This window comes from Simochromis diagramma, unplaced genomic scaffold, assembly GCF_900408965.1.
Source record: "Simochromis diagramma unplaced genomic scaffold, fSimDia1.1 OVJJ01000308.1, whole genome shotgun sequence".
NCBI classification, from domain to species: domain Eukaryota; kingdom Metazoa; phylum Chordata; class Actinopteri; order Cichliformes; family Cichlidae; genus Simochromis; species Simochromis diagramma.
The window spans coordinates 1,097,581-1,111,226 of NW_024386785.1; the positions used below are offsets into that span (position 1 = coordinate 1,097,581).

At 40.3% G+C, this 13,646-nt stretch overlaps 1 protein-coding gene across 2 annotated transcripts in view; it reads right to left on the reverse strand.

Moving 5' to 3' along the window:
* The window catches only part of cacna1fb (calcium channel, voltage-dependent, L type, alpha 1F subunit), a 43,972-nt gene extending 30,993 nt beyond the window's left edge, over positions 1-12,979 (reverse strand). The window contains exons 1-4 of one of the 2 annotated variants that reach the window (XM_040022668.1): positions 12,640-12,979; positions 2,465-2,724; positions 2,194-2,294; positions 1,591-1,696 (exon numbers count right to left, since the gene is read on the reverse strand). In XM_040022668.1, coding sequence (XP_039878602.1) covers positions 1,591-1,696; positions 2,194-2,294; positions 2,465-2,724; positions 12,640-12,661 — 489 coding nt within the window. In that variant the 5' untranslated portion in view covers positions 12,662-12,979. Of the gene's footprint in view, positions 1-499; positions 505-1,590; positions 1,697-2,193; positions 2,295-2,464; positions 2,725-12,639 lie in introns of those variants that run through there. The other variant, XM_040022669.1, reaches the window with a different exon arrangement.
* Between the last annotated feature and the right edge of the window lie 667 nt (positions 12,980-13,646).

The following is a 13,646-nucleotide window of genomic DNA, read 5'->3' on the forward strand; positions in this document are numbered from 1 at the left end:
GCTAAGCAACAAACTGAAAATAAAAAGCAGCAGAGCACTGTTGCAGATTCAGCCAGCAATCCTCTGCAGGTTTATCTCTACCACAGACCACTGAACATTAAACTCTGTTTCCACAGTGGATCCATAAATATCAGCCTGAGCTCCTTTCACGCCGCTTGGCTAAACATGTAGTTACTGTGATTTGTGTTTGTCGAAATAGGCAGAGATGTCACTTCAGCACAAAGTGGCTGCCTGAACAGCGAGTACAGTTCAACTGTAAGTGAAGATCAAGAGACGCAGACATAAAGAGGAGAGGAGGAGCCGAACCATCAGAGCAGAAACTCCTCAGATCTGATCACAAACCTGTCAGTCATCTACTGCATCAGCATCCATGACCTATGACTTCTACCACAGGAGCAACACACACAGTGGAGCTGAATCTGCAATCAGTGCACAAACCATGGAGCAACTTCTGGGGCAAAAACACACTCAACACAAAAAAAGTACAGTCAGTATTTACGAAAGAGCACAGTGACAGGACTGCGTGAAAGGAAACCCAGAGACTTTTTTTCTACTGACACTGTTGCATGTGTATTTCTGGGGGTAGGTCCTGTCTCAAAGTGCAAAATATAGGGAGGAGAAATAAATAATGCAAACTAATTTAATAATATTTGCAACACACAATTTATTGCAAGTTTCTGATTTTAAAAAAACAAATTTTTTGCTTAATAATAATAACAACAACAACAACAATAATAATAATAATAATGATGATGATAAATTGACTCTGCCTGTATTTAGAAAACAGTGCAACTTTTGTAAATCACCCATGAACCTAATAACTGAGCACTGTTCGTGTTTTTCCCGTGTATTAAATCAAATGCCAAAAACTGAAGTTCTTCTAATGGCCACTTGAGGCTGTCTCTAAAAGTGAGTCCATGTCCGTAGTCTCTGAATTCAGCCATGGAAAGAAATACGTTTAGAACCTGCAACAAAAATACCTCTAAAGCGAACGACCAAGCAAACACATAACAAACATATAGCAGGTGTTTTTGAAACTCATCTGTTTGGATTTTCTGACAGGTGTGCAGATATAAGCAACTTTAGTATCTTATATCTGCTAAACTGGACCTCTGAACTGTGTTTATGAAAAAAAACCCTGCATGTACTTGTGTCATATGCAGCTCATCCAAGTAGTTTTATTTCAGTTTTGGTGAAAAGTGTTATCATTGGAAGGTTATGTATTTCTGTGCATTGCACCCATATAGTTTATGGATGCTGCTTCTATCCAAGCTTGCGTGATTGGTTGATTGCTTAGCAGTCCTCCCTGTAGTCCAAATATGGTAAATCCTTCTTTGGAGCTTAGATTTAGCATGTCATGCATTTCACTTTCATTCCCACCACAGAGACTGACCGAGGAGAACTTAGCTTAGCTTAGCATGAAGACTAGAACCAGAGGGAAAGCACAGTACAGCTCCAGGAAACTAATAAATATCACCAAGTCCAAACTTCCATGTTTCTGTTTGATGTGAGACTACAAGGTCTCCATGGTTGATCATGACATGAGAAATTTTAACTGTGTTTGTCATGTGACTGTGTGTCTTATCTCACCAGATCATGGTTGGTGGAGTTGGAGTCATCCTCAGGAAATGGTTTGGAAACTCCCAGGGCAACACAGTTCGCAAAGATGGCCAACAGGATGAAGATGTCAAATGGCCTGAGTTACATTCAGGAAACAACTAAAAACAAGCTTTGTTTTTGACACGAGGACTCAATTTTAACCACTCCGTGACATTTTTGCAGACCTATAAATCGTGTAACATCATCGGCATTACATGAGATTTTCTCATGTCACCTGCTGCCTCTGGAGATATATTAAGGAGGACCTGTTCTGCTGATGTCCAGCTCTATATTTCAATTCTAGGACTCTAACAAAGTACTTTTGGATGAGTATAATTATATACTAGCCCTTTATGCAGCCCAATTATACCCCGAAATTCTGTGCAGTTAAAATAATCTATTAATATATACATTTTGTTTGTGTTATTGATTATAAACTGACACTCGACAATAATCTATCCAATAAAAGAAAAAAAAAAAGAACATTTAAGCAGCATTATAAGTATATGGCAGAAAATAACATTAAAAAAAGCAATAAAGTCATTTTTAACCTGGGACTAATTAACCTCTCCTTACGGTCACAGTAAAGGATACTTCCACTCAACAATATGGAGCGCAGCCCGTCTGATTGGGTTGTTGAGTTTCAGACAATATAATGCCCGGGGAGCACGCTGGACCTGATTAGTGCCCTGCACCTGAGGAGGAAGTGACATCAAGCATGTCATCAATAGCATCATCAACATTGGTGACTCTTTTATTGTCTTTTATTTTGCCTTTCCAAAAATGGTTCAGGTCAGCAGCTCCATATTATAACTGAAAACCTGCCATCAGACCTTCCACCTGCGTGTTTAGCGTGTTTTCTCACCTGTTTCTTAGCGTGTTGTCCTCTTTTTCTCTGCGTTCCTGTTGAACTTGTGGTCGAGTGAAGCGTATCTGTTCTTGTCATCCTCACACCTCCTTCGTCCTCTCCATCCAGCTCTTGATCCCACTCCGCATTACTCTCCTCACCTCCTCCTTCTTCTCTGTCCCCTCTTCCATCCACCTCTCCTCCCTCCTCCTCTTCCTCACCTTCGCCCCCTCCTTCCTCCCCATCCACAGCTTTGGCGTAGCCATTACGACCAGAACCTGGAAACGCAAGAAATGCACAGAAAAATGTCAAAACCTACAAGACTTTTCCAGTTTTAACCTATCCATCGATAAATCTGTCAATAAGTCCATCCATCCGTTTTCTTCCATATATTCTGGCTGGATCACAGGGGCAGCAGCCCAAGCAGAGAGGTCCAGACCTCCCTCTCCCAGGTCACCTCCTCTAGCTTATCCAGGGGAACACCGAGGCGTTCCCAGACTGACAGATATGAGAGAGATATTGATATAAACTCCTTCAGTTAGGACATGCCTGGAACAACTCACTCAGGTGGCGCCCTAAACAGATGCTCGAACCAGCTCAACTGCCTTCTTTTGACAAGGAGTAGCGCCTCTACTCTGAGCCCCTCTCAAATGACTGAACTCCTCACCCTATCTCTAAGACCCAACCATTTTTCGATCAGCGATCTTCAGTCACTGCCCAGAGCTCGTGCCCACAGGTGAGAGGAAGATGAAGATCGACTGGTAAATTGAGAGCTTTGCTTGTGTGCTCAGCTCTCTCTTCACCACGACAGACCTTTGTAGCTTCCGCATCACGGCAGACGCTGACTGCATATTTTTTATCCAGTGTATTTGGATAACATTGTCTCTCAGCCTCACATAAAACTGCAGAAGAAGAACCAGAATCTAGTATTTGCTGCTGATCTTCATGTCATAATAATATCCACTTGTTACGTCTGTTATCATTAGCCATTTCCAGGTCCAACTACTCCTTCAGTTCTCAAAATCAAGCAGGCACTGAGGCACAAAAAAAAGACTTTTAATTCAGTTCAATTTAGTTCTTTTTATATAGCTCCAAATCACAACAACACCTCAGACAAAAGAACCCAAGAACAAAACTCCCAAACACAAGTTAAGCAACATAGTGTTTGCTGTGGAGTGCAGCGAAAAGTTCTCAGAGCTTTACATCGAAGAAATCAAACAGCCTCTCCATAATATAATAACATATACTCCGGCATAATATACAAGAACCAACTCGACAGGAAAAGACTCAGCTGCACATCTGCACCTAAAGGTCAAAGGTCCCCCTTTCGTGGATTCCAGTGTTTACATTTTTGACAGAGAAGACAGATGGTTTGAAAGAGGAGTTAGGTCAGGCCTTTGGATGTGTCAAATGTATGTGTATTTAACTCCAGGTGTTTGTGGCCATGAACCAGTCTGTCTGTCTGTAACACACGTGTGATTTTTCCTTTTCTTCTGACCTCGCTACAAGGTCAAAGAGGAGAGAAGCATGACACGGAGAAAAGAAATTAGGTAAAATGAACCGTGAGGAAGAGAAGGAGAGAGATGTGATAGAATCCAGAGGAGGTGAAAAAAGAAATTATAGTGAACAGCTGCGACCTAGATCTGTGTGTGTGTGTGTGTGTGTGTGTGTGTGCGTGCGTGCGTGCGTGCGTGTGTGTGTGCGTGCGTGCGTGTGTGTGTGTGTGTGTGTGTGTGTGCGTGTGTGATGTAGGCTGGGATTGATGTGTTGGTACCTGAACACACACGCACACACAGACATGTTTGTCTTTATATACCTAAGAGGACCTCAACACTGAACCCTGAAACCAAGTCAAACCCTGAAGCAGACGTAAATGTCCTCAAAGGGTAGGAACATCCACAGGTCCTCACAATGATAGCAAAACAAGGACACACACACACAGATCTACCTCTCTCCATTTAGTCCTTTCCTAGAGTTCCTGTATTTCCCAGTATGCATTGCTTTTGCATCCAGCTGCCCTTTATTTACCACGCAGGTAGAGACGGTAAGAGCAGAGTGGGACTGATGGATGCCTTCATGGTCAGTGGGAAAAAACGCCCTCACACGTATTAAGCATCAAACAGTTTATTTGTGCAGCCTTGTCTAAACATGTTTCTTATATTTTGTGGGTGAAGATGAATATTTGTGTTATTATTGTAATTTGTTATTATGGTTTTGTAGAATATAGTATAATAATATATTATTATTTGTTGTTTGTTTTTATAGAGCCTGTGTGGTGGAAAACCTCTATACAAAAGAAAAAAAAATATACTAATCTCAGTCCCAATTTTATTATTTTCTCATAAGGCTTACTTTAATTTGTACTGAGGCAGCGTATACTGTAAGTATATATCACAGATATATTATTTATATTGACTGTGAAAGGACATATTGACAGTGCTCACCAGACAAAGAAAGGCTGTCCAGTGTGGTTGGAGTGGTAGAGAGGACAAAAGGGACACATTTACAAAAATCGCTGACAAAAGCAAATTTAAAACAAAGTCAAAACAAGCAAAAACCAACGTTAGACCAATGCTTACTGGGCAGCTGGGTAGCAAACAACCATAACACAACCAAGAACATCTAGAACCATCAATTAACCCGTGTTGAGAATTTCATGCAAAAATAATACGACTCAGTTTCCCAACACAAACAGTTTTTCAAAACAATACGTTTCTCAACTCAGCTTTTATTCCTGTTAATAAACTTAAAAAAATAACTATAAAACAGAAGGTCTGTTTATTTATGAGCCCCCTGAGGTCTAAGTCATTATATGCGCCAACTCTAACACTAGTCCTATTATGCACTTCAAGACAGCAGCACCAGCTATTGCTATCAAGTGATGCTTTGCAATATCAAACTAAAACAAATACCTGAATCCCAAATATCTACTGATATGATCTGAAATACAACACTAAATATGATTCTGAATGTTGTTGTTTTTGTTTGTATTATTGTACATAGTTTAACAGAGTCATTATCTAATTATAAAATATCTGAAAAGCTCATTAAATGCCAGCTTAGTAACATGGTAAAGGAAACCTGGAAAGTGTTCCTGATAAGAAATGTGCACTGAAGAAAGGAGAATTATGGTCCTCATCAGAGTTAAGGAGGATGTTAGGTTTAAGACGGGTCTATTTTATGATGGACAGATAATTTCTGTACGAGTCCTTTGATTTCATTAACAGGTGATGTCATCCTGGTTGCAATACTGTAAAGAAGCATTTCTGCTGTACACATTTTAAAGCAGAATCGTGGTTTACTTCGTATTATTACACTTTGCTTTTGTTTTTATTTTGCAAGAGTTCAGAAAAGTCCTGTTAAGCATTTTCGCTGTAGAGACCTTTGATTCCTATAGCAGATCTGCGTAGTTACTAGAAAAACTTCTCACCGATGCATTTGGTCATATTCTGCTCTGAGCTGCATCAACGTATGATGACAAGTTTTTATGTTTTAGGAAAATAAAAGGACTCAATTGAAGAGCTGGTGAAGCTGCTTCACCCGCAGGACAACAAGAACCATCCAATTATCCCCGAATTATCCCGAGTCAGCTTGCATCATCGAGAGGACAGTGAGTGTGTGTTCAGGTACTTGTGTCTTTGTGGGGACCAATCCGATTTTATTTATATTTGTGAGGACGCTGTAGCCAGTCCTTACTTTTAGACAGATGTTAAAAGGTTGAGTGTTCAGACCTGGTTTTATAGTAAAGACCTCACATAGTACAAAACATTTTTTTAAAGTTAAATGGATCTTTTGGCAAAGGATGATGTGGATTTATTGAAATTCTGGACATTTTTTACATACATTCTCTAAAGTAAATTCATAGAGAAGATGAGAATCGTTCTTAAAAAACTGAACGAGTTTCAGGTTGGCATTATTTTAATGATGGTCTTCGCCAACATGTGTGAGTGTGTGTGGTGTAGTGGTACATTCCATGGCTCGCACAGAACTCTCCATCCGCCTTGTTAACTTTCTACTTTTCACTGCCCATTCTCAGTGTGTGTGTGTGTGTTAGTGTGTGTCACGCTACCCTCCAGCCTGGTCCAGCTGGAAGGTCATCAGTTCAGTTAGTGAATGTTGGAGCAGTTTTTTCTTCTTCACTGCTCACAAACACAGTTCTGCAGCAGCAGCCACGCTCAGTTCTCTAGTCAGTCCAGTGAATATTATAATGTTTATTATCTGATAAATCATCCAAGTGCTCAGATCTCCTCCTACAAAACACAAGCTTAACTGTGTTAATTGTGAAAGTAGATTCATTCTTGTTTAATTTCCTTAGAAATTATGCTAAAATGTTTCAAAGTAAGCAACATCAACAAAGCTGAGATAAGAGCTATTTATCTTAAATAAAATAAAAGTTATAGAAGAGATATTTTGTTCAGTTTTTACAAATGCTCCTGTGTACTCCTGTTAGCAACATTAAAGCAAAGACTTCACTTAGTTATTTTAAAACACACTGCTGTTGAGATTAAAAAAATAATAATAATGAATTTAGTTAATTTCATGCATTTGATTTACCATGACCATAGCAACCTTTAGTCTATTAGTCTTTCTGGGCTTTTTGTTCTATAATATATACACTATACTTTCTACTATATGAATGAGGAATGGAAAAAAATGACAGCAAGTCTGAGCGCTATTGTTGCGATTAAATTGCAGAGCTTGAAAAGCTTTTTGGATCCTTTTTGATGGAACTGATTTCAGGGTTAAAAGTTACAGACTTTTAAGGACTTACAGATTTGTTGCGAATAACTTTTTTTTAAATAAAGCCCTGAGGGTGAGATATTAAAACATGGATTTCTCAGCCTTCAGATGAAAAAAAAAAAAAAAAAGAGTGACACCTGAGAAATCAGACAAGGGTGGATGTGAAAAGATAGCACCCTTCAGGTCAACATCAAGGAGCCATCAGTAACAAATCAGCTGAACTAAAATAACTGAAAGACTCCTGTCAGTGTCTCAGAGTCCAGCTGGATCAGGATGGACCAGCCTACTCACCTTAAAGGTTACTTGGGGGTTTAAGTCGTGTTAAAATTAACTTTCTTTCATGCGCTCAGAACAAAAGGAGGGATTAACTCTACTGCCACAGCAACAGATGAAGTTATATGGGAAATGCTAATTTCCATGACGACGTTATCAGAAAGTCCGTGAAGAGCATCTTAATTCAGTGAGCAGAGAGCAGAAAGTCTGATCCTCCTATATCAGGATCAGGAGGATTAAACTGAGTCCCTCTTAAAAAGATGGAAGCCACAACCTCCAGTAATTTCATCCCACATGAGCTCTGAGGTCAGACCTGACAGAGATCTGAGGTTCTGTAGCATCCCTCCATCTGCAGATATAATGGTTTTCATTGTGCAGGAACGCCTACGTCAGTCCGGACTGCACACTTTATGAAGAAAGTAATGAAGAATTTTACAGTTCCCACCTGTTTTCATAACTGTTTACACTGAAAACATCATTAATGGAGTAAAAAACAGATCCAGAGCAGGTGGAGAGTTCAGTAACCATATCCATTCATGCAGAGCTCATGGTTAATTCTTGAAGAACCAAGCTCAGCCAGCAATCGTGACAGCTCAGCTGACCTCAACACCAGCCCACATCAGCTATGCTGGTACCCTTCTGTGCCCTGGGCTACAAAGTAAGCTCAACATAGCCAGGATATCATTCAATTATCTGGTTTCACTTACCCTAAATCAGCCATAAGGCTAAGGGTTAAAACTGATGGCGGTGCTGGTATGGTGAAAACTGGCAGATGTTACAGTGAATGGCTGTCCTAATATTGTATCTTAAAATGTTAGAGATTTGAAGGGGAACCAAGACAAAGTGGCTAAAATGAACTCAGAACTGAAATTGATATTTTTGCTCCAGGGGAAAAGATTTGGATCAGGGTGCTTGCTCGTAGGGAGTCATCTGATTGTTGGAGTGTTCTCTCTGCTATTGCCTATTATGGTCTTTACCTTTAGCACTTTGATGTGTTTAGTTGAATTGAAAAATTGAGGGTAAGAACACTGAATCACAGACAGTGTGTTGCACTTTTGGAGGAGGATGAGACTGAAGCTGGTGACATAGGCCAGCGGTCCCCAACCTTTTTTGCGCCACGGACCGGTTTATGCCCGACAATATTTTCACGGACCGGCCTTTAAGGTGTCGCGGATAAATACAACAAAATAAAACTAGTACCGGTACCGAAAAAAAGAAAATTTATTCATAACACACATGAAAAGACCCAGGAAAACCGAGTAAACGATAAAAACGATAACAAAATAACGCTGAAAACCGATAAAAACCCTGAAAACTATACATTTCACACCTGAGCCTCAACTCTCGCGGCCCGGTACCAAACGACTCACGGACCGGTACCGGTCCGAGGCCCGGGGGTTGGGGACCGCTGACATAGGCACACAGATAACAGGTGGCTCAGCCTGGGCAAAGTGCTAAAAATAGTCTGGGACCTGAAAGCAGAAAATCAAAAAAATTGTGAGAAGAAAGGAAGATCTTGAATTTGCTGTCTGGATTAATAAAAGGACTAAATAGCAAACTGCAACGCAAAGGCCTATTTACACATGGTAAATGGACTCATTCTTATATAGCGCTTTGCTACTCTCCTGGAGCACTCAATGTGCTTTATACAACATGTCACGTTCACTTTCTTCATGGCTAACATTCACACACATTCATACTCCAGCGGATGCATTAGAGAACAGCTTGGGGTTAGTATGTTGCCCAAAGGAGACCTGGCATGCAGACATCCATGGATGGAACCACTAACCTTCCAATCAGGAGATGACCCGTCTACCTCCTGAGCTGCAGCCACACTTTAACTCCAAAACATAGTCACACTCACACACCAGTGAAACAGTCGACAGTGAAAGAAACCACAACATCAGGTGACTGCCTAAGTTGGTACTCATCAATGTTATGAGGCCAGTAAGTTTTCAAAGCAATGTATGGACTTCAAAACAGCTGAGAGTGAAATGCACATCATTTCATTCCTTGCACTTGCAAAGAGGAAAATGCATCCAGTGGTGTTCACCTTGAACTCATTGACCTGCAGTCCGATTCACTGCTGGCAGAGCACTTCAAGCCAATATTTCTGCTGGATTTTTATTCTTCTTTCAGAAAGGACAATTTCTCTATATAAAGAGAGATGCTCAGAAGATGTTAGCTCTCTTTGCATCTACGTTCATTTGTGAATAAAAACAACTTTTAATCTCTTTGAATCTTTCCTCCATTTCAGGCTATTCGTACTACCTCTGACATATTCCATGTTGAATCCACTGTCAATAATGCCTCTTCTATTCATGCCACTGCTGTCCTTGTCTTTAGGATTTCTAGAACACCGCCATACATCAGAATATAAAATTGCTGCAGATGATATAAAAACCTTATTTTGACTAAAGTGGTCCTTACAGAGACATAATTACAGTTCTTGCTATTTGCCAGGAGGTGAAGTAGGAACTCACCCTGCAGAGTCCTCATGTGCTACTTAAATGGGCACTCATATGGTAATGATATTACCTTTTTAAAACAACTTTAACATCTTTTTAATTGATCTAAAAGGTCCTCGAGGAGAACATCAGTCTCAGAAACACACGATATCGATCATTCCCATATGGAAAAGAAATAGTAAAAACTTACATGATTTACTCATGAAAGTGGCCACTTTCTCATTACTTTCATACATTGTTTTAGTAAGTATCCAAAACATACAAGTTTCATTATATAATTTTTCAAGGGATCTTATATCTGTTTTCACTTTTGTATGCTTTTCATACAAGTTTCACACAAGACAGATACAAACTTTATAAGATTTATATATATCTTTTCCATATGGGTTGTTAACTGTCATGTGTCCTCAACCATTTAAACTTTATTGGAATATCCTATTGCAGACCTGAGTAACTTTACTGAGCATCCACTGATTGAAAATCTGTCAAAATAAAGATTTACATTGACCCACTGCTATGTTTTTATGCTGCTTTACGTTTACCTGCAAAAACTAAATTATGTTTGTGAATAAATCAGCTCAAGCTCAAATGAGACTGTTTGTTACTGAGTGTTAATAATATGATGCCTCCGAGGAGAAAACATAAACAAGCAAAAGCCCAAACATTAAAGGAGACATGCTCCAAATGCAGGCAGCAGAAACAGACTCATACAAGCAGGAAACACATGCACAGAGAAACAGGTGCTGCTTTAGGATGTTCTCAGTTTGGATGAAGATGGGTGATTCCAAGTCACATATATGTGTGTTATTTTCTATATGGAGCATTATGTCACCAGGTTAGAGCTATTAGAGTCATCCTTCATGGTAACAGCGTAACTCCAGAGATGACCAGCTGATCAATGTTTACCTGAGGCTCTGACAACTCTTTAGGGCTCAATGTGGCACATATGCATATATAAAACTTCACAACATGACATGAAGCAGAGTCATTCTTTTTAAATTGCCATGTTTTGGATTTCAGGGCTACCATATCTGAGATCTGAGGCCTGCCTTATTAAGAAGACTTGACCACTGTTAGCGTGTCCACACAGATGCACAACTGCATCATATCCAGAAACACAACATAAAGCACAACGATAAACACAATCCAACAGCTTTAGATGCTGCACGGCTGCATCCAAGCAGGACAGATCACTGTAATCCAGTAAAGCTGATCAGGCCACAGCGACGAGGTGGTCCTCTGCCTCCACGATTCACTGCACTTATAACAGTAACATCTACAGCTACACAGCCACATACAATGCTCTTTGTGCAAGGAGGAACAGGATGAGCGCTGCCAGAACTACAAAAATGACCTCCAGGATAGCACTGGTGTAAACATTTCTGACCACACAATCATGAACAGACTTCATGAGGGTGGCCTGAGGGCCCAACATCCTTCAGTGGGCCTTGTGCTTGCTGCCCGGCACCGTGGAGCCCGATTGGCACTTGCCATAGAAGGCCACGGGCACAGTGCTTTTCACCCTATGCTGCAGTCTAGGACCAGTTTCTTCTCCACGAACCCCCCTCCCCCTCCTACCCCGAGTCACATGGCACATCTATGACATATTCTTTACACCTCAGTGGACAGCGCAGTTTCCCCAATGAGTGATGTTCCACACAGTAAGCAGAAAACACCCCTTTGAAGTTAAGCATTAAAAGCACTCTGTCTGGTTCCTGAGCCTGGATTACAAACCAGACACAGTGAAAAAACACAAAGACCAGACCTTAAAGAGCTGCAGACCCACAGGTTGATTCTACTGCAAATCTGGTTTTTAGATCAGAGATCAAGTTCATCTCATTTCATCAGAGAGAAACTGTGAGGCTGAAAAAATGATTCAGTATATCTGGTTTTCTTTCATCATCACCTGACTGACAAACTCAGGTTCAGGGACCCAGAGCGACCAGAACTTGTGATGCAAACGACTTGCTGTTGAAAAATCAATAAAAGGAAATGAAATTAATTAAGCACACAGAGACTGAAAATAAGCACATAAAGGCCACAGGTAAAAGCACGACAACTGTGAAATGACCACAAAAGATTAAAAAGTGGACAAACATTTAGCGTGAGGATCGTGTTCTCCAGAAAGTGAAGATATCAAAGCTCAAGATCTCCTCGTGCCTTCAACGTGACCTAAATGATCACAGCAGCTTCTAAATCTCTAAGGTGTGCACAGATGTGCTGTATGAAGCTGAAGTTAGTAGAAAAGAAACACAAAGATCACGTATTGGTTTGAATCCCTGCTCTACACTGCAGCATCACACACACACTCACACACAGGGAAACAGGACATAATGATAGGAACCATTAGTTCAGGTGATGTGAAGGGAATCAGATGGCAAACTGGACCAGATGTTTTCACGTCCCATATTTACTCTTGTGCTGTTTGTTCAAACTTTTTTTTTCTATGTTATCAAATGTGCCCATTTAGAAGATTTTAAAATTCTATTCGTGAGTTTCTTTGGAGAGAAAATTTAGTTTTAGTTTCAGATCACTTCTGCATTTCCCATAACTCTGCGGGGAACAAATAAAAGCCAAATGAGCTGTAGTCGATTAATCGCACAGCTGTGACCTTCATACAGAAAATACAGCTGTTCCAGTCTGGCTCCAGCTGAAACACAGAAATCTGAACTTTAACCAAGTGATCCACTGACAGGTTCACTGAGCGCTTACTTCGGTGGTTCTCCTCGTACATCTTCGCTGATGCTCAGCGCCACACACCGATGATCATCGTCAGTCGATCCGAGCTTTCATCAGTTTCCTGCCGGTTCCCTCATCAGCTGCTTTATTCCAAGTCACCAACAACTTATCCGCATTTCGCTGACAAATGCACCTGAAAATTAATCCACCTTTCTTCTGATGCAGCTGCAGCTAAATTTTCCGATTCATCGATCAATTAATTAATTAATCAACCTCCAAATGAAGTTAAAAAGTATGAAGAAAAAAGGATAAATCCAGACACGCAGCGATCGAGGAGGTGAATTCAGCTTCTTTTTAAGCTTCGCTTCACTAATCTGACTCTCTTCATCTATCTGCCCATCGCTCTCTCTCTCTGTCTGTCAGAGGTTCTCTACCTCTCTCTCCCTCCCTCTCTCTCCCAATTGGGGATTAAACAGAAAAAACATCGGTGTTAAAGGGGAGGGCAAATGGAGACGAATTAAAGGCGCAGAGACAGGAGCCTTTATCACAGAACTGATTAAAATGATAAATGTTCTGAGGAAGGTAAAAACCTAAGACCACAAATGTAATCCCTCTGTTTCCTTTTCTTTTCTGGGAGAAAGTATTAGTCATGAACTAAAATCACAGGTCAGTTTTTCAGATTATGTTCCTGCACAGAGTCAAAGAGGAGACGAATAAATACATTATTTATTTTTCTTTCTTTAAACAAAAATCCTGCAGTGGGGCGCAGGTGTGTGTTATTATTAACCCTTAACGTGGCTGTTTGTCCCTTTGGGTTCCAACAATAAAAGTTTATTTTTAGACCACAAGATCAAATTATTATTTCGTTATTATTTAATGGATCACTAAAAAAACTGGAAGCGATGTCTTTTTAACAAGCCTGTACCAGAAACTTTAAAAAAATGCAATTACATTTTAATTTCAGTTTCAGTGCAGCGTTATATCAGTGGTGTCCTCTAAAAAAATGGAAATGGAAGATTTTGTGGAGGACATAGCTGACT